Below are 22,520 nucleotides of genomic sequence, written 5' to 3' on the forward strand. Positions count from 1 at the left end.
ACGTGTTACTATACTCACTGACTGTATTAACACCACCTGTAGTTGAGCACAGCATTGAGGAGCAGGGAGAGCCAATTATAATGCAAAGAACCACACGAAAATACCACTGCAAGATCTTCAGTTTTTACTTCGCCACCACTCCTCCAATTAATAAAAACAAAACCAAATCACTTCCACAGTGCCCTGGGATGAATGTCACACAGCAACACTATATTTTGCTTGATAAAGAGCAACATCAGAAACAGCAAGAGTTCAAAAAGTTGATCAGAACCACTCCACTAGATCAGACCATCTTTAAATACGCTGCAGAAAAACATTGTTAGACTTTTAAAACTCGATAAAATAGAATACTAACATTAAGAATAAAAGCATGAAGGATGTATTTTCTTTTTCTATTTGCAAACAGAAAGCTTCACTTGAAAGTAATTCTAATCACTATTTAGTTTTCACAGTAAATGATTTTCTAGATGAAGAAGGAGCATTGGTGCTCTACTCAGATTTATAGTGGAGATGAAAGATTATAGTTTGTGTTTTGTTCTTTAAATTTGCACGAAGTTCTTAATTACAATTACTTTATTTTTTTTTAAGATCAAAAGTAACTTGAACTTTGTTATGCAACTTGGATTCCCCAGCACAAAGAAACCTTCTGCTGGTTGAGACCCACTTCTTGTAATACCCAATTGTATTTACTGAGATGGTTACAGCCACATTCCATGTACTTGGAAGTGAAAACGTCTTGGCTTTTCCATATATTAAGATGTCTTGTTAAATTAACAGTTCAATTATGACAGCACACAGTTTGACTTTTGATTCTGGCCAGGGTGAAAAGGGATGAGATGCTTATTGACACTGTTTCCATTCACAATTTTAAAGTAGTTTTACACATAGCAAAAGGGAGGAAAAAAAAAAAGAAAATCCACAACTCTCCTAGTGTGCTTTCTCAGTAAGTGATTTAAATCACGTGTAACTTTTTGGAGGGGAAAAAAACAACAACATAAAAGCTCTGAATCATGCAAAATATGACCACCTCAGCTAGGCTAGCCTAGTGTGAGCAGACAGTTGGTGATGCTGTCAGACCATGCTCAGGGGTAGTGACATTCCATTCTCCCAGTGCCAGCCTGATGTGTGGGCCAAGTTAAAAACAAAACAAACAAAAAACCCAAAACACACTGAGGCATTACCATATGCTCATTGTGTTTTCCATTTTGGCATTCCCGGTCAACCACTCTCTTGACATTGGTAGTTGACATCTACCACTGTACCAACAAAGTCAGCAGCAGCAAGTCTGTGTTGTTGTTCTTAAAGCAGCTACACACCCAGTGCTATTCATTATATATAGGTGGGTCTCCATCAGTTGAAAACGTGGACACCTTCTTTCCGTGATTCTGCACGTGATCTTCATTCATCTTCTCCAAGGCTTCAATCTAGAGAGACAAAAAATAAACTTATGTTGAAATTAGGAACATTCTATAGCAAGCACAGCTCTAAGTAGTATTAAAAATAAGTATATAAATAATAATATTTATATTATATTTAGATGACTGATCAGGTACGTACAACATTTCATTTATCCTGTCTCATATATGGAGCAACATGCTTTGGAAATAGCTCAAAATACCTTCTCAAAAGTTAATAAAAAGGAACAGCACTTCCTCACAGCTTCATACCATACAACAACCAAAATGTACGTATTATAGAAAAGACAGGGTCATTCTTAAGACTTCAGCTGTATTCCACAGAGTACATAAACATGTATTTCCCCATCACTAATGCTGTAACACAGCCAATCCACCAAGGCAGGAGAAATTCCAAGTAAAATTAAGATTACAAATCTACTGTAATCACTGTCAACGGTGAGATCAGATGACTGTCATAGTTTAACATTTTGTAACACAGTAGTGAAGCTTATTTAATTCTTCAGGTTATGTTTGGATTACTCCTGTACTCTGTGGGGGGTAATTTTATTCAGTCCAGATTAAAGCCCAAGCTTAAGGATGGACAGCTTATCTTCACCAATATGTAAACAGCAATAAATTTTTTCCCCATAAAACCCATAGGTAAAAAAAGATGACAAACTTTTACACACTGAAGCTCACACCACAGTCAGTGAAACAACTTCCCCTCCCCATAAATCAATCAGTAACTTAACACCAGAACAGTCTAAGGAATTCTCATTACTATTTTGCTCCCTTCATCAGTTTAAGGACTTGCACCACATGTTAAATGCTCTAAACTGTTTATGCTGAACAAGCATAAACCCGCAGCTTTATTAAGATTCAAGCAGAATTACTATGTAGCTTTAATTTAATCAGTAGATGGGAAACCTTTGACAACTTGTAAGTATTTGTAAACAGGATGCATCCCTTCAGGAGTGATAACCAAAATATGACAATTGAAGTGAAAGGTGACCAAAGATTCCTAGTCTATATTTAGATTAGCATTATTTCATATGTCTGATGTTATGATTGAAGACTGAAAATGCCAGCCTATAATCTTTAAAGAGAGTTTAAATTGAAACATTAAAAATAAGCAGCAATTTATTCATTCTTAAACAGCTTTCCTTTCTTAGAAAGATAAGTAAGGCAAGACAGCAATGCTATTTTTTAAATGCAAAAAGATCACTAAACTTCCCTTAGCACTGGAAAGTGCAATTATGCACAATAAGGACCTTTTGCACTGGGGAACAGATCATCAGTGATAGGGTGGAAAGGCCTGTCAGTTTCTGACAACTGTTTATACGAGGAAGAAATAATAAACATTTAAAAGAAAGGTGCAAAACAATTGCTGAAGTTGTACTCACATTAATCATACAAACTAAACCTGGTCAGTTAAGTATTGCTAACCAAACTGAAATGTTAAACAAAAAGTCATACCTCTGCTTGGAAGTCTACTTCATTTTCAGCTGTAATATTTAAACCTGAGACAGCATTGAAGAGTTCCCGCTCATTAGGTGCTTCTGCCACACCTCCTTTCTGGAAGAACTACATAAATAAAAGCACACATTAAACACTTTACTAGAAAAAAGAATATTTCTCTCCTTCTTTACAAGTTATAATTTAGAAGTTTTTCAAAAGAAAAAAAGATTTTTTGCCTTTGCTGAACTACAGATAACAACTGAGGGAAGTTTTAAAGCCACAGATACTAAAGTTTCTCCAGATTTTGCCTTTCAGAGAAGGATACCATCAGTACAACAAGGTGGCAAGAATAATCTTACACAAATCCAGCCACAATTATTTTGTGGATTTATACTGATCAACTTTTAACTAATTCTGGATTTCACTGTTGCTGTTGTCTTTCTAAGATACATCTGCTGTAATAGGATTTTCAGCTGAAGAAGTCCTACCTGTGAAACATTCCTACAGTCTCTGAACAAAAATTCAAGACCGTGAGGATGAGTCGGCTCCACAGACTGACTGACATCAATAAGCCAAACCTGTAAGCAGAGACAGCAATTCAGTTTGCATTAACGTTTTGTATTAGACAAAACCTTCCTTTCTACATCATTAGAAACACGCTCACCTTTCCATCATGCCAAAGCATGTTGTATTCACTCAGATCAGCGTGGACCAGATTACACTCTTTATACAACCGTTGCATCATCTGCAAGGAACCAAATCAATGAACAGTGAGTGCTAAATTCCAAATAACATCTGCACAGCTGTAACACGACAGTGCTTCCCCACCCACACAATTTATAGGATTTCTTCCAAGCCTTCAATAAAATTTCACAGGGAGTTGCAGTTTTGGTGAGCTGCCAGCAAATTAAGCTTTTATCACTGACCTTTGTTACAGCAGAAAAATCAGTCTGGTAAACTCACATCAGCTCTGCCAGCAGTCTGAGCATATTAAACAGATAAACATGTTCTCTAAATATATCTGTCACTCTCATCCAACTACCCAGGGCAAGTTTTAGAATCCTAATTAGTACTGATACTCTGTTCATTGAAAACAGGGCTGCCAGTCTCAAAATCTGACATACACATCATTTGAAGTGTCAAACTGCTGTTGGTTTTTGCTTGCTTTTATGACTATGGAAAACTAACAGGGAGCAGACGTTTAGAAAGTACATGTCTTAACCACACAGAGTAGAACACGTGCCATACTCTAACTCATTCTCTGATTTCCACACATTTAAAAAAAAAAAGTGGGTGGATTATTCACAAAGCATGATTAATCACCACCAACTAAGTGTTTTGTAAAACCAGAAAAACAGAACTTCTTAAAGCAAGTAACACTTCTATAAAAGGAAGACTTGCTCTCTGCTGCAAAATATCCTGTCACCAAGTTCCAGCATGTCTTCTCAGATTATTATTATTATTTTTCTAGTGCTTAATTCCTTATTTATTCTAAGTTATTAATTAAACGTCAGTAAAATAAGCCTTTGGACTCCATACTTGGAAACTGATCCAAGCATCCTGAAAAGTAAGTAAATGCCGATTTGTCCTTTAAGTTATTCAGTAGAAATAAATGCCACATCAGCATTTCCTTACATTAAGAACTTGATAGTAGGCCTTTTTCATATCTTCACTATTAAGTTTTACATCCTTTAGCTTAGGAGCTGGGACTTGATCCTGGCCAATGAATGACATAACCAAGACATGTTTCTTAAGGATAACCACTTGAGGACAAGGAATTCCTGCATTTTGCATTCTGTGGATAAAAACAAATACTGATTAAGAAGAAAAAAAGGCATAACAATTTTAAAAAAGTCTAGATACTGCTTGTTCATTTCCAAGCTGCACGCAAGAGATTTGATCCAGAAGTATGTTGAAATAGATAGGATTGCTAGTTGATAAGCTACTTTCCCCTTCTGTATTGCACATAAATCTAAAGTCTGAGTTATCCAAATTGGGCCTAAAAACAGTAATGGAAAACTAATAACTTTTACAGCTAGAGACTGTTAACTTCAAAGGCTTATAAATTCCACTGCCAAATCCCTGAAGATGCTGTTAAGAAACCAGCTGCTTATTCAGTCTAGATTTGATGTTGGCATGGACTTCTACCCAGACACAGTCTAACTTCCTAAAACAGAGAGTAAGAAACCAACAGGATTTCAACAAGACAGGCTTTTTTTTCTTTACCTTGTTAAATTATGCATTTCTTTCTCAGCCCACATGCGGATAATCTTTCGTGGATTCAATTTACTGAAGCGGTCCTTGAATCTGTAGTCATCCTTGATGTATTTGTCACGGTTTTTGAATTCATTTAGAGTTGTTTTAAACACTTTAATGGCACATTCTGGAGGTATAACTTTATCTTCAGTTGCACTTCTCGCGGAAAGAGTCAAGCACACAATAAAATTAACTACTGACATCCTTAAAAGAAAATGCACAGCTGCTTCATTGCTTTTCCTGCTCTTTATTTTCTATTTAAGATGATGCAAGATAAAGAGATTTGTAACATGAGAGGAGATTTTATATCGAGCTTGAAAATCACTTCAAGTTAAGTTTGTAAGAGCTGTTAAGCTTAAATATGAAATATTTGGCTTTTGGAATTTCACTCATATGTTGAGTATCAAATAGGCTCCATCCCCCAGCTTGAGAAAACTTAAAGCATCACAGCTAATAGTAGCCATGTGAACAGATGTAACTACTTCAAGTACATTAAAAGTGAAAAAAGATCCCTGCATTATAGCAATAAGAGCAGTGCCTCCATGTTTTGTTAAATCACCTCAAAATACACTGCCCATTGAATAACAGTAAGCAAAAGGCCACTCTTACCACTATTCAAGGCAGAGGTCAAGTAGAAAAAACTAACCAACCAACCTTTCCCTCACAACTCATCTCACTCCAGACATCTCCAAACGGATTACCTGAATTTGGGTTGTATTAATTCCCTCTTGACATACTTTAATTGAGTGATGTTTCAACACACTACAGTCTCTAATGCACAACAATTCTTTGAGTGTGGCAGTCTTTAGAACCATAGACATGCACAAATATCAAAGCAAAGAGCATCCTAAAGGTAACCACGTAGATAACCCAAAAACAAGAGAAAGCACCTCTCGCTAAACTGCATAGATGGCGCTGTTAAGAGTGGTCTGTATGGAAAAACAACTTCAGGCAGCACAAGATCATCACAATGGCTTTCTATTCCAGGGTAGGTCAGTGGGAACAGAGCTCCAGACCTCCACAGAAAACTGCAGTTGACTTGCCCCTAGCATACCTCCAAAATAAAAAGTGGAGATATTTTTTTTTATACTTCAAAATAGGCACCATTCTGGCTTGCAGAACTTATCACTGCCTGCACACACATGAACTAGAAGTCCTGGCAATGAAATAAATGCAGATTGTTCAAATATATTGTGCTTTCTCCTTTTCCAGCTTAAACAGGCACTTCAGGCTACTGTCAGTAACAAACAGTATACTTACTTTCCTCCATATGCATGAAAAACAACAGACTCTTTCCCCGTGCTGATGCAGCCTGTGATGGTTTCCAGCATTCCACCACTGACCATCTTGTACAGAAGTAAACGTGTTTTAGGATCCACTGCTTTCTCCTACAGGTGAGAAATGAATACTTGAATTATTAAGACAACCCTTCACTTTTACAGTGAGTTTGTAGTATTTATGTACTATAGGTTTCTAACTGCATAGGAAGAATAGCATATTAAAAGTGCACTCCCCATTGATGGGGCAGGGGAGAAAAATACTCAAATACATAGTCAGCTGTGTAGCTGCCAGTATTTTATCAACTCTGCATACAGTATATATCATCATATAACCATAGAATCTCAGGCTGGTTGAAGGGCAGAGGGGGAAGGGTCAATCAGGCCTTACCCCTGCTCGAGCAGGGTCACCCAGAGCAGGGTGACTAGGACTGCACTCAGGCAGCTGCTGAAGATCTTCAAAGAGGAGACTCCACAGCTTCTGGGCAACTCGTGCCCATCCTTTCTGCAAGCTCCCTTCTGGTATTCATATATCTGATGAGACACCCTTGACCCTTTTCTCCAGACTGAACCGCCCCAGCTGTCTCAGGCCATCCTCACAGGAAAGATACTCCAGACCCTTCATCATCTGAGCAGCCCTTTGCTGGACTCCGTCCACATCCCTCTTGTAGAGCTGAGAACTGGACGCCAGGGGCAGCCTCATGAATGCTGAGGGGAAGGATCACCTCTCTTGACCTACTAGCAATACTTTGCCTAAAGCAGCCCAGAAACCCATCAGCCTTCTTGACTCTAAGGGAATGCTGCCAGATCACGTTCACCTCAGAGTCTACCAGGTCCTTTTCTACCAGGCTGCTTTCCACCTGGGTGGCCACCAGCGCATCCTGGTGACTGGAGCTGTTCCAATCCAGGTGCAGGACTTGGCACCTCTCCTTGCTAAACTGTAGGAGATTGTTGCCTGCCCACCTCTCCAGACTGTCAAGAGACCTCTGGATAACTGCATGGCCCTCTGGTGAGCCAGCCACCTGCTCCCCACCCCCCGCATTCACATCATCCAGGAATTTACTGAGGGTGCACTCCGCCACATGGTCCAGATTCAGATAACTCCTTAAAACCACTTTCTAAAGCACTTTTAAGAATCATAATATCTCAAGTATTATTACTTTTTATCAGCTACAATAAAATATAACGTCAACAAGTTTGAAAGACTTCACTGCAAGAATTACCACAGGCTCTAGACTCACTTTCTAAATTATTAAGAAAAAGTTTACTTAGTCACCTCATCTTCCTGAAAATTGCTATGAAGACAGATGTTTGGAGCCACATGCTTCACAGTATTTGCTAGATGATTTCTATACATAATCTCTAAGCAGTGTACTCATTTTAGCAGAGTTAGAGACAGGTTTAAAAAAAAAATTGCTTTCCTAAAAACAGTATTTATCAAGGAATTACCAAAAAAGCACTTTACTGTTACATAAGATAAGAGGATAAAGAGACTTGAAAAACATACTGCAGTGGAGTGTTCCTTCTTTTCATGGAGCCTTGCACTTCGACGTTCCTCAGAGTACGCATGCTGCTTTAAGGCATTGAAGACTTGATTTGACAGCTTTAAGTCCATCCCAATTCCATCCCCAACTTGAAACTCCGGTGCAAACTACGAATACAGATAACTGTTAAGTACTGTTACCAGCAGACAACAGTTACCACAAGCAGGAATTACTCATCAGCACAGGGCAGAGTAGGACCTAAGTAACAATGTGTCACAAAGTGAGTTTCAAAGCATCAAAAAAAACCCATTACTCTGAGCTCAGAACTCAGTTCTGCACAAACCAATATAGCAACACTACTAACATCCTCAGAGAAGCAACACCACTTACACTAAAAAAAAAAAAAACAGAAGGCACATACTATGCGTAAGGAGATTGAAAAGCTGTATGTCAAACCACTGATTGAAAATAAGTTACTTAGCAGAGCAGGCAAGATTAACACGAAAAAATTGTTCTATGAAAGCTTTACTATGCAGGAATAACCTTGATGCTTTATTTGCCTGTGTTCCAAACTGGCTGACAGCTTTGTTTTGTCAAAACAGCTCTGTCAGCTTCTGAAATATATAGTTAAACTATTAACAAACTACAAAAAAAAAAAAGAGGGGGGGAGGAACACAAATCAAACTGCCAGTTCAAATAACTAAACAAAGCTGCCTTCATTTGATGAAGAAATAAAATTTCAGCACTATATGCAGCAGCAAAGACAGGCAAATATTACTCCTTTAATTAAATTTCATCATCCTGGTTTCACATATACAGAGTGAATTCTCCCAAGTTTTCACTTACGTTTTCCATACGAGCAGTGTTCTTTCTTCCACAAACCACTTCATCATGTTTAGTAGTAATGTCTTTTCCTTTCCCTATGAAACCCTTTTTTGGTGTAATAGTAGGTTTATCTGCCAGCATTAAGAAAAATACATCAAACTTGACATCAGAGCACACATAACTAATGCTCACAAAGACTGTGAGTACTACCACATACCTGCCCTATAAGGATCGTGCCGAGTATCCTGCCAATCAACCTCATCCTCTGAGCTGTCACTGTCAAAGGGATGCACCTTCCGATAATTTTCAAAGGATATGGAGACTTAAAAAGCAAAACAAATAAGCATGTCTGTGATTACCGAGCATTTGCTACTCCCTCACAGCTCTGTCAACATAAGTAGAATGTCATAAATACGTCCAAAGCAAAAATACCTTTGCTATCTCCATTAAATTTCTTCTCTTCACGTCGAAGCTGAGCATCATATTCCCTGTCAAATTCCATCTGCAGCATCTGAGCTAGCATTAGGTCACTAGAAGTGTCAACATTTTCTCCTGTAATAAATGGTCCTTCTGCAACACTATGCAAAATGAAAAAATAAAGTAGAAAACTAAGTACAGTAACCTACGAAGAAACACTGCTTTATACAATCTGATCACACTATACAAAAAAAAAAACCAACAGTGTAGAACTGTACAGAAACTAAGGGATCTTAACAGCAATCCTCTAAATTCTTTTTCTGCCACTCCTTTACAAGGCAAATGTTACTTCAATGTCTTAGTTTATCGTTTTGTAAGCAGCATGATGATTTTTAAGATGACCCTTGTGAAAGGGAAAGAAACAATACAGCTAGAATGATACATGGAAAAAATACATATAGTACCTATTAAAAAATAAAAACCAAAGACTCATAGAATCACTCCAGTTGGAAGGAACCATTGGTCACCTGGTCCAACCACCCTGCAAAGAACTGGGATACCTATAGCTACATCAGGCTGCTTCAAAACCTGTCCAGCCTGCCCCTGACTGTTTCCAAGGAAGAGGCATCCACCACCTCTCTAGGCACCTGACCCAGTACCTCACCATCCTTACTGTAAAGAACTCCCTATATGCAGTCTAGATCTCCCCTCCTTTAGTTTGAAACCTTGTCCTGTCATAACACACCCTGCTGAAGAGTCTATCCCCTTCCTTCTTACAACCTCCTTTAGATACTGACAGGCTGTTGTCAGGTCTCCCAAGAACATTCTCTTTTCCAGACTGAACAGCCCCAGCTTTCTCAGCCACAGGGGAGGTGTTCCATCTCCTGGATGATTTACGCAGCCCTCCTCTGGAGGTACTCTAACAAGTTCAGCATTGTACAACCAGCACTGCATTGTTCTGCTTCACAGAAAAGGGCAAAGGTAGAATTTGTGTAAGTTTAGGTCCAGTAAACTCTCGGCAGCAAGTTTTAAAGTATTTTGTGAGTTTGAATGATACACAACCTCCCAGTTTTCAGTCTGAACTCGTACATATGCAAAACTCTCTCTAAAAAAAAAAAAAAAGAAATTACATTTCTGACAACTTTTCTCAGAACACAGCCTATGGACTGACTTAAAGCAATCAAAATAATAGAAAGAAAAAAAGCAAGAGAAGAGTGATGGTGACAAAAGAGCCTCTAAGGAAGTGTTTTAACCAGAGAAGCCATCTTCAATAGAAAGGCAGAGTCAGAAAATAACAGGCAAAGCACATACTATGCTTCTCCACACAAGCACACAGCATGGAGGACAACAGATAATGGAGGCTTACAATCACAGAGCTCACTAATCCAGGATTTTAAACTTACGCAACTACTTCAGGAAAAGCAGCATTTTCTTCCTCCAGCTGCAGCTCTTTTGCCAGCTGTTCACTCATCACATCGGCGAGGGAGCACGATATCGAGGCAGTTTTCGGAGTTCCCCAGGGACACTGTAAATAAATGCTTTATTCAAGTCAGTGAGAAACGCAGTGGCAACCCTGACAACCAGGAATATTAGCTACTAGTGGCTCTAAAACAAGCTGGTGTAATCTCCTAAGAGCGTGTGTTCTCTAGACACTGAGGAAGTATGAGGAACCATGGGCACAGGGGATATCTCAAGGAGTAGCTCAGAATGGGGAGACTGAAAGGACACTTGATGGCCATTTCCTAATAGACAAGGAGAAAAACAGGCTTCACCACCACCTGACGACAGAAAGCAGCCTTCCCACAAAGTTTGTTTACGAGTTTACGCCGTCAAAGAGCCTTCAGGCTCACAGAGCCATCACACAGCTTTGCTTTGCGGAAGACGGGCTGGAACCCAAGCAGCTCACCACCCCGACAGCCCAACCAGCAACGCCCCGCGGTCCCTCCGCCCGAAGATAACAGCCGGCCGCAGCCGAGGCCTGCCCGAGCCCTGCAGGCCGCCCCGTCTCCCCCCGCTCACCTTGCTCTGCCAGGCGGGGCCCGGCCCGGCCTCGGGGGCGGCGGCGACTCCTACCGGGTCCATCTGCGCACGGAGAAGCGGAGCGGGAGGAGGGCGACGACGGTAGCGGCGGCGGGAGCTCTGGGGCGGGCGGCAGCGCACTGAACGCGGAGCTTTCCGGGTTCAGCCTTCATCCCCGATCCGTCACCGGCCGAGCCGATCCCCATTGGGCGGCGGGCGGGGCGGGGCGGGACGCGCCTTCCGCTGATGTCAGCGGGGTGGAGGCCCTGGGGGAGGGAAAGGGGAAAGGTCGCTCTTGGTTGGGGAAGTAATGGTAGCAAGGTGGGGGATGGGGGAGAGAGCAAAAGGGAACAGTTGTATTTGATGCTGTAATCGAACGCAAAATGAATACAGGTGGTCTGTGTGTGATCCTAAGCCTGTTGCACCTCTGTTTTAAGTGTAACGTTCCCCTGGGAGTTGTGTGGGGCTTGAGACGTCCTCTTTTCAGGGTAGGGGCAGCTTCCTGGCACTTTGCAGCATGCAGCCCACCTGCACGCATGGATAGCCCTGGGCAGCCCTTAAGTAGTGGGAACCGGCTCCACAGCTGGCTTTCTAGGGCAGGAGGAATGGAGCAGGGTCTTGCAGCCCTGTAACATCTGCAGGGCAGTCCCAGTAGGTGCTGCTGACGTTAGCTCTCAGGCATGCAGGGATTGATGTTCTTGGCCAAAGTTCATCTGATGTCACTTAGCGACTAGCAATGACGTAAGGTGTTACAATCTCTCAGGGCAACCTCTTCTGGTGTTTGCTGCCACATGAGTCCTACCTGCTGCCAAATGAAAGGGCAGGCACTGAAGCACTAAGGTAGCTCCTGAACCAGACCAATAACTTCCGAACCAGGCCATGACTCCCTTCTAGGCCTGTAGCTCCTGCCTATGCGTAACCCAAAAGCACCATGCAGATGATCATAAGGGATGCACAAGCTTGGTTGAATGATGCAGTAGCAATGTGGTTCTTGCCTTCTTCACCCCTGGCCCTGATAGAAGGAAATTCTTTTTTAATCATAGAATCACCAAGGTTGGAAAAGACCTACAAGATCATCCAGTCCAACCGTCCACCTATCACCAGTCGTTCTCACTAAACCATCCTCAACACGGTGTCTAAATGTTTCTTAAATACCTCCAGGTTCAGTGACTCTACCACCTCCCTTTCCCTCTACGGAGACTTTTGGGGTTAAAAAAACTGCTGCCATGCCTCCTTTAAGCTTCTTCTTTGACTGAACTTGTCAGCTAAATAAGTGAACAGAATGTCAAAGCAGTATCCAGCTGCACTGAGAAAATCTAGCACTCTGGCATACCTGTACAAGCACCAAGTAATAAAACTTTAGGTTTTGGTTCAAAAAATCCCCACAATATTTAATATTCATCTCATTATTCTATTTTTAATTTTCAGAAATAAGTTTCACACTCCTTGGCTCTGCAATCTAATTTAGGATTCAAAGCAAGTCCTGTTCAGGTAAACATTACGTGACTAAGGCCTTGATCCCACAGCCCCTTCAGTGAAGGGATCAAACCTTAAACTGAATTATACTGAGATGTTCTGCAAAATCTCAAACAAACAAAATCATTTGCTACAAACTCACATCTCCTTAAAATAAAATAAAATAAAAAATAAAAAGTAGTTACAAATCTGGATAGAAGAGAAGCTTCCCCTAATTTTACTCAAATTATTTCTGAACTTATTTAGCAATTAGTGGTAGAGTCACCATCCCTGGAGGTGCTCAAGAAAGGTGTAGATGTGGTACTGAGGGACATGGGTTACTGTGCAACATTGGTGGTAGGAGGATGGTTGGACTAAGTCATTTCCAACCTTAATGGTTCTCTGATTGCATGATCTTCATTCTTTAATGGATCTTCACTTTAATGGATTTACAACAATTCAAACCTGTCTCTGCATTTTGCTGTAGGAAAATACATCGTGTTTGCCCCTGTCTGCCACTATACTAAGAAATGCCACAAGGAACATGAGAGATCAGCATAATATTTTCTATGAAAACTATACTCTTATAAATTAAAAAGTCACGAGCATTCTTATCACGTATTTGTTACCCTTTGTTGATGCCAGTAAACTTTCTTCACTCTTTCCAAAAGCCTTACAGGCTGAATTTGTGGCACAATGCAAAATATACTTCTTCCTGCTTCTTCATGTTCAGAGCTCTCTGAGACAATGCTGAGGAAATGCTATAACATTAACACTATCCATTATGTGGCACAGGATGGACCAAACCTGTCAGCACTAGGAATCAGATGTTGGTTTGGGGCCATCTCCTGCCAAACCACACAAGACTGCATCTCATGGGCCAAAGTGCTTGAATTTGTCCAACCTGCCTGCAGCCTCAGAGCAGGTTAAACGGGTTCATCTGATGGCTTAGATTTGCCCTCTGCTCTACCAGTTAGTTTCCTCTCTTCCCAGTTTAGGACGTGCTCACCAGGCCCTTATTTGTGCGGCTGGTCTGGCAAGAAGGAGGCTCACAATAAAATGACACCTGGTAACTGGGTAGGACACGTCTGTCACTGCTGCTCTTCCTGCGATATTTAGGGCTTACAAGTTACCAGTGTACAAAAGCACGGCTGTAAAATACGTTGTTTACTCTAGGATTCACTTTGCCTTATTTATATACATTCTTTTCCCAGGGAGGCTCACTGCAACGTGCCCAAACAGTATGAGTTAAGCAATCAAGCCTTCCTGAAACGACTCTTCGTTGAATTTGTTGAGCGGCTGAAGGCAGAGAGCATGCAGGAGTGGCTCTGGCTGAGTTCTGAACATTTGCTGATCATATTTTAGTGTGAAGCATTTCTGAACTTGTTGAACGTACATAACGCTCAAAGATTACGGCTAACATTAAGTGCAAAGGAAGTGGTTTACATCTGTTAAGATACGTAATGAATAAATAAATTTTTAAAAAGGCAAAAAGGCGGGCTGCTGAATGTAATAGACCGCTGGGGGCATAGCTGCCGGTGGGCCCCACAGCGCAGCATCGCCCCTTTAAGGAGGAGGCGCCATGGGAGCCGCCGCCGCGCCGCGATGGCCGCCGCGGGCGGTGCGTGGCCCGGCGGGCGGCGGTGACCGATGTACCTGAAGCGGCCGGCGGGCGGGCTCGCCTTCTGCCTCTTCTACCTGGCGTCCTGCTTTACCAACAAGGTGAGCGCGGCCCTGGGGCACGGCGCGTATACGGTGGCCGCTCATTCCTGTCCAATTTATCGTAGAACTTGAGAATGGTTTGGGCTGGACGGGAATTTAAAGCCCACCCCGTCCCACCTCGTGCTGTGGGCAGGGCTGCCCCCCAGCAGCTCAGCTGCACAGGGCCCTATCCAACCTGGCCTTGAGTGCCTCCAGTGATGGGGCTGCACGGCTTCTCTGGGCAGCTGTGCCAGCGCCTCACCAGTGCCCTCTGAGTGAAAAACTTCCCCCTGACATCTAACCTAAACCTCTCCTTTTGTTTAAAACCACCCCCCTTCATCCTGTCACTGTCTACCTGTGTAAAAGAGGTATTTTTCCTCCTCTTTATAATCTCCCTTTAAATATTGCAAGGGTATTTCTGTCTTATGGAAGCATACATAGTGGGAAAAGGCATCCATCCAAACAGACAATGCAAGGCAAAGGCGCAGAGTCTACTTCCACAACTTATTACATCTCCAGAGGGCTTTAAGGACTAAGTAATGTTTTATACAAAACTGTGTGGCAGTGTTAAGTCAGTAAAAGTGAATTAAAGTCAAAGAATGCCTCTGTGGGGTGATAAAATTTAATTGTCAATTTCTTGCCTCTTCTTGTCCCTCCACGTTGTTTTCCTAATCGGTGAACAATGTGGAGTGCACTCATCAAGGGAAAGAGGAGCAGCAGGTCTCCCTTTGTGCTGCTCAGTGTTATCTGCTCCATACCTCGTGTAATCCAGTGTCTGCTGCCTGCCACGAGGACTGGGACAGCATCCAGCAGTTCTGGAACAGGAAGAGAACTTACAGGAAGCATTCAGTCTGTTTCTTGTCTGTTTATTTTTCTTTATTTTGATAGGAGCTTCTTGTGTTTTTATTGCTCTTGCAATTGCGTGTTAACGTTATAACTCTGTGTGTGTTTGATGTCCATTAATTTGGTATTTGTTTTCCAGTATGTCCTGTCTGTCCTGAAATTTACCTACCCTACCCTTTTTCAAGGGTAAGTATCATTTTAAGAATACAGTTGTTTGAAAAATGACTTCAATCAATAAATTCAGTCAGTAAATGTCTTTCTGTTCCATGCTGAAGCTAACTCTGGTACTTCATTTTGTTACTGGTCAAGAGAACATGCTTAATGAAGCCTTGGTAAAGCAGGCATTCATTTGTCTTGGTTAATTTTTAAGCATCATGATGGTGATTTAATTAAGATATATAGGTTCCATCAGTTCTCTGCAAATTTTACGCTTCAGTTTAGAAAAGTGGCAATTATAGCACAGCTTGTCTAAATTGGGAATGGCACTCGTGTGTAACATGCAGATTTGGTGTATTTTCCAGTGTGCTAACAAAAGCTGGCCTTTAAGTCATCTTTAGGCATACAGCAATACAGAGCTGCTTGTTTTCATGATTGGTCTTTGTTGTAGCTGTGTGTCCTAAGTACCCATCATATCTTGCTGAGAAATTCAATGCTTTGCCAAATATACATGTATTGTCAGTGTTAATTATTTGTGAAGTGTTTAGTGAGATTCTGGCCTATTATATTCCAGTCTTCTTCCATTTGCTCTTTTGAGATACTGGTTAAATCTGTGGACACTAGATATCTTTCATTCCTTTTTTGCTGCTCAGCGTGGTTTGTGTTTTTGCCTGTCTTGCAACTCCAAGGTCTGTAATGACTTCTTGGAATAACTCCCTTGGGAATCTTCAATTTCTTTGAGTGTCCTTAGTTCTATTAAATATGCAACAAGTGCTTCCTTCAGTTCTGTCATGTGTGTGCAAACAGTCTCTTGGTCAAGGCTTTTAGTGCACAGGAAAAAGGTTTTGAGAGTAACGTATGTAAAATATGAGCCTGGTAAGTCATAGGAAAAAAAGAAAGCGTTTGCTCAGTGGCTTTATAGGATCTGTGTTACCACATTTACTTCCTTTATTTCTGTTATTTGGAAATACATCTCAGCATTTTAGTAATTCTGTTTTTTAAAGGTGACCATTTATTTGACAATTAAGTGACTTGGGTACACTTTCATCTAGAGCTAAGGTTGCTGAGCAAAGGAACAAAGGATTGTAATGCCCAGTTCACACCATTCATTGATGTTGCTTTTGTTCCCTATATAACCTAAGATTGTATCACATAGTGCTGAGGTTTTGGAACTCTTAATAACTTCAAGCTCTGTCCTTAAAACCTGAGATGATATTAATTTTTTTCACATGAAGTTGATGAGAATTTATCACTGGTTTGGCATAGAGGATGATCAACCCTTCAGCAAATGAAGGGTATCTGGGATCAAGCTCTAGTATGCTCCTGGTGTGAAAAAGGTGAAGTGAGCTGTGATAGTGGTGTTGGATGTTCATCAAACCCTTACAAACAGTGAGCTCACTCTTTTCTGACTATGTCCAGCTGTATGCCATGCTGCATATAGCATTCTGTGTGTATGGGAGAGGTATTAAATAGTTGCTTAAATGTATTGCACTGACTGTGAATAACCAAGAAACCGATTTTTATATCTGATATATATTTTATGTGATTTAACACTGTAGCACAGTATCTCTGTGAACTGTGCTAGGTGTTTGAGCATTTTTACCTAAGAAGCACCTCCCTGAAAATCTCTAGCCTGAAGAAGAAGAAAACTGGTCATTTATTATAGAGCTTAAAAAAAATCACTGTGCATCAATACTGATTTTTAATTATCTGCAAGGATTTGTTAAGGCCTCACATACTACTTCCATAGTAAACTAAGAGATACCATTGTGATAGGATAAGTGATTAGATATACAAGTCAATTCAGAATACATGTAATTGTTTTATAGCATTTAAATTAGAGAACCACAATATTCTAGTTTTTATATGTTAAATCATCTGGCTGTAATTTATTTTTCCCTCTAGAGGCTCTGAAGCAGAGGCTCATGCAGCGTGATGATTTGATTGTTGATGGCACTTCAATTACTGCATACTACATGCTATTTGAGTTATAGGCAGTGTGTAATCTAGGCCCAGCATGAATAACAACAAGAAGTCATAAAGCTAATGTTTGAAATTACCAGGACTGCACACTTCATCCTTGGGGCTTATTAGTTCGTTGAGCCGAGATCAGTCTGTGAATTCTGAAATGGTATTTATTTGCTCAAGCAATAACAGTTTATATATGAACAGATGTTTATTTCTTGTCATAATCATTGCCTCGCTTGCATCTTTAGGTTATCATGGCTTTAACATCACTGTGATTACTATAAATATTTTGTTGGAAGAAGCAATAAAATGGGGATTCAGTAACATGGCAAAGGGAATGTTTCTGTATGAGTGCTTGAAATATGAGGACACTGGAGTAATAGAAAATCTGGAGGATGGCCCACAAAACAAAAGATTTAGAGTAGTGCTATCCCTAGTAACCCAGAGGAACAGCAGATGACTGTAGACCTGCACGTGCTCTGAGAAATCCTAGGCGTTTTAAGGTAATGCTCCACATGGTTTTTAAAAAACGATTTAGAGATACTGTTTTGTTTCTATTTCAGATGGCAGACATTAGTTGGTGGACTTCTGCTTCATGTCTCCTGGAAGTTGGGCTGGGTGGAGATAAGTTTGTGTTCAAGGTACTGTGAGGTTTTCAATATCTACTAAGTTCTTACTTTTTGCGTATGTCTGTGTATGTGTGTTCTGCCTCACTAGTGTTGAAGAGATCTTGTGTTTCAGTCTAATCAATGTTCAGTCACACACTTCCACAGATTACGAGTATAGAGTGAATTCAATTTCACCTTGGGAAGATAATGAAAAAAGTGTAGCCACTAGAGAATACTACAGGGATAATGTATCCAATGTTGTTTTTTGCATCTCCTCCTTGGATCATCTGAAAAATACCAGGAAGAGAAACCTCAAGTAATGTATTCATTGACACCGCCTTCCCTAAAATCAGCGTAGTGCAATCAACAAATGTGATTTGCCACCTTCTCTGTAAGATTTGGGGCTCATAAATGGGTGTCATTCACCTGTATGCATACCCCTAAACGCATAAACACACAGCAAGGGTAACCAGTGCAGTATGTGGGACTGGTGCAATGATCAAACTCCAAATTCAGATGTTCTTTGGTGATAAAGATCATCTGCTTGAACTGAGTGCTACAACCATTTAGAAGAGATATTCAGAATATCATACTCCGCTCAGAGAGATCAATTCTGTAGTATGCAATGTGGCATCTCCTTTACCTTTCACAGAGTAGCATGATGTATGTTGAGTCCTCGATGCTGGAGATACTAAAAACTTTTCTGAGCAACCTGAACAATGTATCTTAACTTTGAAGCTGGGCTATAAGGCTAGATGTCTGTCAGAATTTCCTTTTAATGTAGTTTTTATCAGTGATTTGTATATCAAGTGACAGCTGGTGAATTTTCTGTTTGGTCTGTAGACAGTAGACTTGCAAAACTGAAACTCCTCATTAAGAATGAAATCTCTGTGTACGTGTGAGAAGAGAACCAGGCTAAGTTCTGTTTTTGTGTGCATGCAAGTGTCCACATCCCCACTGAAACCTAAACAAAGTTGTAAATGGAAACAAAAAATAACTTCCTATCTACAATGTAGATAAAATGCGGATATGGAGTTCAAAGCTGTCACTGATTTTGGCAGAGCAGGATTATGCTCCAAACTTTGCTTGAGCAAGGGTTACCAAATTTATACTGTTAATGCATATTTTGTCCTTGCAGTACAGCTCAAAGGGCAAAGGAATACAGCCATCACTAATGTCCTTTTTAATTCAGCTTTTCATCACTAGCTGAGAAAATACTTTTGCTTTAAATTGTGACAATAAAGGAAGCTGAATAATTTTTCCAGCTTGGAAAAGATATTTCCTTTTTTCCATAACTTGAAAGACATCAAAGATAATACTGTACAAGAACCACTTCCCACTGCTGAAGAGGATGTTTCTTTATGAGAAAACTGTGGTTTAAAATTGGTTCATGTGTTGAAGATTGAGACTTCAGGCCACTAGATGTCAGCATGCTCTAGGGAAACTGGTTAAACTACATCTTGGGAATGCTCTGCAGTGATTTTCTAGAATATTTGCTGTGGACCAAATGATATGGCCAGAATTAATTGTTTGGCTGTAATTCAGAGTAGTACTTAAGCATGAATTTAAATCTGCCTTTCTTCAGAAGGATTAAGTGCATACTTTGTTGAACTCAATTTTCAACATAGATTTCTGTCTTAAAACAAAACAAAACAAAAATCCTGTAGTATTTCAAAGCTTCTCTCCATCTCCTCTCAAATTCCTTCACCCTGCAAAGGTGTTCCCCTCGCAGACTGGAAGGGCTTTTTTCCTGCTCTTCCAGCATCTTTGTCTCTGGATCTATCTTTTTGGTGTACATGTGGAATATTTAAGAATATTATTTCCAGTCCCCAGTCTTCTCATGCTGCAAGTAATAAACCACTACCCATTCGTGTACATCCACAAAGCACAGAGCATTTCTGTTCTGCAGATAGATATCACGAGCTTTCTGAGCCTCTTCAAGGTATACAATTATTGCAGAGGATTATTTTACTGCCTAGAGATCACCATCCTTTGTCTGAAGGTTATGACAAAGTAAGGAATACTAGCTTCACAATAAATACCAAGTAAAAAAATAAGTCCTCGGTCCTATTAAACATATTATTTACAGTAATTGCTCTTTGGTTTGATGAACATCTTGATTTTTATCTGTTTCTCTTCAATACTGTCAATTGTGAGAGATTCTAACGATCGTTGTTGCTTCTACAAGGTGAATAGTGACTGTCTGCAAAATTTGTGCCCAAAGCAGGGACTCAGTGGAGCCCAGAAGAATGTGTTTAGCATCAACATAATTCCTCCAGTGCCATGATCTGCTGCCCATCTTCTGCCTAACCCCTGTAGGCACCTAAGTCCTATGTTCTGGTTGGCATTTCTTCTGCTGTTGAACTTTTCCCAGCTCAGAAACTCGCATAAACCAAAACTTCAAAGCCTGGTTTTAGGGAAGCCACCCGTTGACTTAAATGGGCTTGGAATCTAGCTACATAAATTTAAATGGACTTACATGATTTAAATGGGCTTGGAATCTTTACTACATAAATTGATCTTTTTTTTACGTCACTAAACTTGCTTGTTTTGCACGTAGATTGCTGTGTTGCCAACATAAGGAGCTGCTGTTTGGTTTGCATATAAGACAGACTGTTGGTGCTGACACGTTACATCAAACATCCATGCATTCTTTTTCAGTCCTGAAATTCCCACTTGGCAGCATAAAATTCTCCTGTCGCATCATGGGAAAAGCATGTTAAGTCCTTTTCCATTGCATTTCGCAGCACTGCATTGGAAACAGACATATTTGGGATGCCTAGAATTTAGTGGTGGGGAACATGAAAGAGCGATGTTTTTATGCACTAAATGGAAATTCAGTTTTCATCCTGTTTTTCATTCGTCTTCCCAGCCTTCCCTTCTCTTCCTCCCTTCCTTCTTTCTTCAACTTAAGGCCAGTTGGGGTGGCTTTCTTTTTTTCTTGGTTTGTATCTGGTGTGAACTCATGGGTAATGAGGCATGACAGTTTTAGGTCCTGATCTTTAAAGAGCAAATTTTTACATCAGCAAATGGATCTAAATACCGTTCTTTTGTTACTTAAAGAATTACATACTTTGGCTTCTCTTAAAAATGAGAATTACATGCTAATATTCTCTTTAGTTCAAGACTTGAGAAGAGTGAATGAGAGCAGCAGTGTCTTCAGTCCTGGGAATCTTCTGAGTTAGTCCTTTAAATCTCTGTTACTCAAAATCATTTGTTATTCTTTCTGAAGTTTATCACCTACCTGAACCTTTTGTTCTCATAAGTACCAAAAGTGCAAATTGCAATGCCCCTTCTTAAAACTGAAGTCTGACTTGACTGCCAGAACCAAGATTAAATAATAATAATAAAAAACAACAATAAAACAAAGCAAGATCAATCTTCAGTGACTTAATTCCTCCGTTAATTGTCAAACTGCCTCCAGGAATTTGGCTTAGTCGAAGGAGTATACATTAGGAAATCTCAACAGACAGGCTCCCACAGAGACAATCCGATCTTCAGGAGAAATCTCTTTGTAAATCTGGCTGAGAAATGAATGTGTGGGTGGGCAAGTGTAGTTGTATGTGGTGAAAATGTGTGCTGTATGTGCGAGTGCACCATTTTATGCTTTCATTTGAAGGTTTTTCTTCCTTATATAGTTTATCAAGGAAATAATTGAAATGAAATTTCTCTCCCTTAAAGTTAATAGGAGTAACTGCTATGAAATATACAGTTATTGAGGGATAAGAGCCAGGGGAAGAGTGTAAAAGAGGCAGAAAGAAAAGAAAAGCAGTAATGTCCATCTGGGATTAGATGAAGTGGTTTATTTCTGTCTCAAGAGACTTCTTTAGTAAGTGAGAAGAATACTGAACAATCAGACAATGAATTTAATATGCACGCTTTTGAATGTATGTACACATATATATGTTATATTCCTTGCAAGCAACTGCTACTAACTGCACGTTAACAGAATGTAGAGGAGTAATGCAATTTGAATTGTTTTCACAGGTCTGAAATCCTGTCCTGGCTTCCTGCATCGTTAATTTTTGTGGGCGTTATTTATGCTGGCTCTAGGGCACTGTCTAGATTGGTAAGAAATGCACAGGTAGACATCAGTTCTGTATTGGCTCTACTTTGTGGGCAAAGGATGTTTTCTTCATACAAGGGATTAATGCTGTTCTTGGGTTGGTTGGAAAAGAGAGGGGGAGGGCTTCAAATAATATGTAATCTACTAACACTGTTAGAGCAGTGGTCCAGTCTTGCAAAGTGTAGAGCAGTAAGGAAAAGCACCAAAGTGCCTTCAGCTTTCCTTGAGCTCTCTGGCAGACTGAGGAACTCAGCATTGCTCCACAATACTCAAAGAGTTTTGCAGACAAATCCACTATTTTGAATTGTGCAGGTGGTGAAGAAGTTAACGAAGTTACTGGTTCTAACTTTGCGTAAGGGTCAATGAGACACATTTCTGGGGGAAATCTTTCCAAGAAAAGGTTGGAAACCATTTCTGTGAGTGAGAGGCTTTGATGCTTTACAGGATTTGAAAAAATAAATTGAAAGTTGGGAAGAGATTATGGGAAGGGTTACATTCATCAGGTTCATTATCAATTTGAACTACAATAACCTACAAAATGTTTAATTGAGGGATGCCAAATCTGCCTTCATTAAAGTTGAATGCTTTTT

The 22,520-nt window shown here is 40.3% G+C and overlaps 2 protein-coding genes across 4 annotated transcripts in view; one reads left to right on the forward strand and one right to left on the reverse strand.

Moving 5' to 3' along the window:
• Window positions 1–640: 640 nt before the first annotated feature.
• Window positions 641–11,334, reverse strand: RIOK3 (RIO kinase 3). Its single transcript, XM_065752616.1, has 13 exons — window positions 11,134–11,334; window positions 10,518–10,639; window positions 9,130–9,275; window positions 8,915–9,019; window positions 8,719–8,828; window positions 7,896–8,039; window positions 6,372–6,499; window positions 5,082–5,267; window positions 4,491–4,650; window positions 3,520–3,600; window positions 3,344–3,433; window positions 2,874–2,981; window positions 641–1,424 (listed from the first exon to the last, which is right to left on the reverse strand). The coding sequence occupies exons 1-13, from the start codon at window positions 11,194–11,196 to the stop codon at window positions 1,323–1,325; spliced, it is 1,545 nt and encodes a 514-aa protein (XP_065608688.1). The 5' UTR covers window positions 11,197–11,334; the 3' UTR covers window positions 641–1,322.
• Window positions 11,335–14,156: 2,822 nt separating this feature from the next.
• Window positions 14,157–22,520, forward strand: part of TMEM241 (transmembrane protein 241) — a 54,157-nt gene continuing 45,793 nt past the window's right edge. The window contains exons 1-4 of one of the 3 annotated variants that reach the window (XM_065752632.1): window positions 14,157–14,310; window positions 15,272–15,318; window positions 17,820–17,897; window positions 21,852–21,948. In XM_065752632.1, coding sequence (XP_065608704.1) covers window positions 14,239–14,310; window positions 15,272–15,318; window positions 17,820–17,897; window positions 21,852–21,948 — 294 coding nt within the window. In that variant the 5' untranslated portion in view covers window positions 14,157–14,238. The remainder of the gene's footprint in view (window positions 14,311–15,271; window positions 15,319–17,819; window positions 17,898–21,851; window positions 21,949–22,520) is intronic. The other 2 variants (XM_065752631.1, XM_065752633.1) reach the window with 2 other exon arrangements.

Source organism: Cyrtonyx montezumae, unplaced genomic scaffold (genome assembly GCF_038088225.1).
Source record: "Cyrtonyx montezumae isolate F1298 unplaced genomic scaffold, pur_monq_1.0 scaffold_8, whole genome shotgun sequence".
NCBI lineage: Eukaryota > Metazoa > Chordata > Aves > Galliformes > Odontophoridae > Cyrtonyx > Cyrtonyx montezumae.

Coding starts and splice junctions, on each gene's coding strand:
- RIOK3 (XM_065752616.1), bottom strand. CDS start 11,196: ATGGACCCGGTAGGAGTCGCCGCCGCCCCCGAGGCCGGGCCGGGCCCC. Junction 10,640..11,133: donor GCCCCGCCTGGCAGAGCAAG/GTGAGCGGGGGG, acceptor ATTTATTTACAG/TGTCCCTGGGGAACTCCGAA. Junction 2,982..3,343: donor ACTGTAGGAATGTTTCACAG/GTAGGACTTCTT, acceptor TTATTTATGTAG/TTCTTCCAGAAAGGAGGTGT.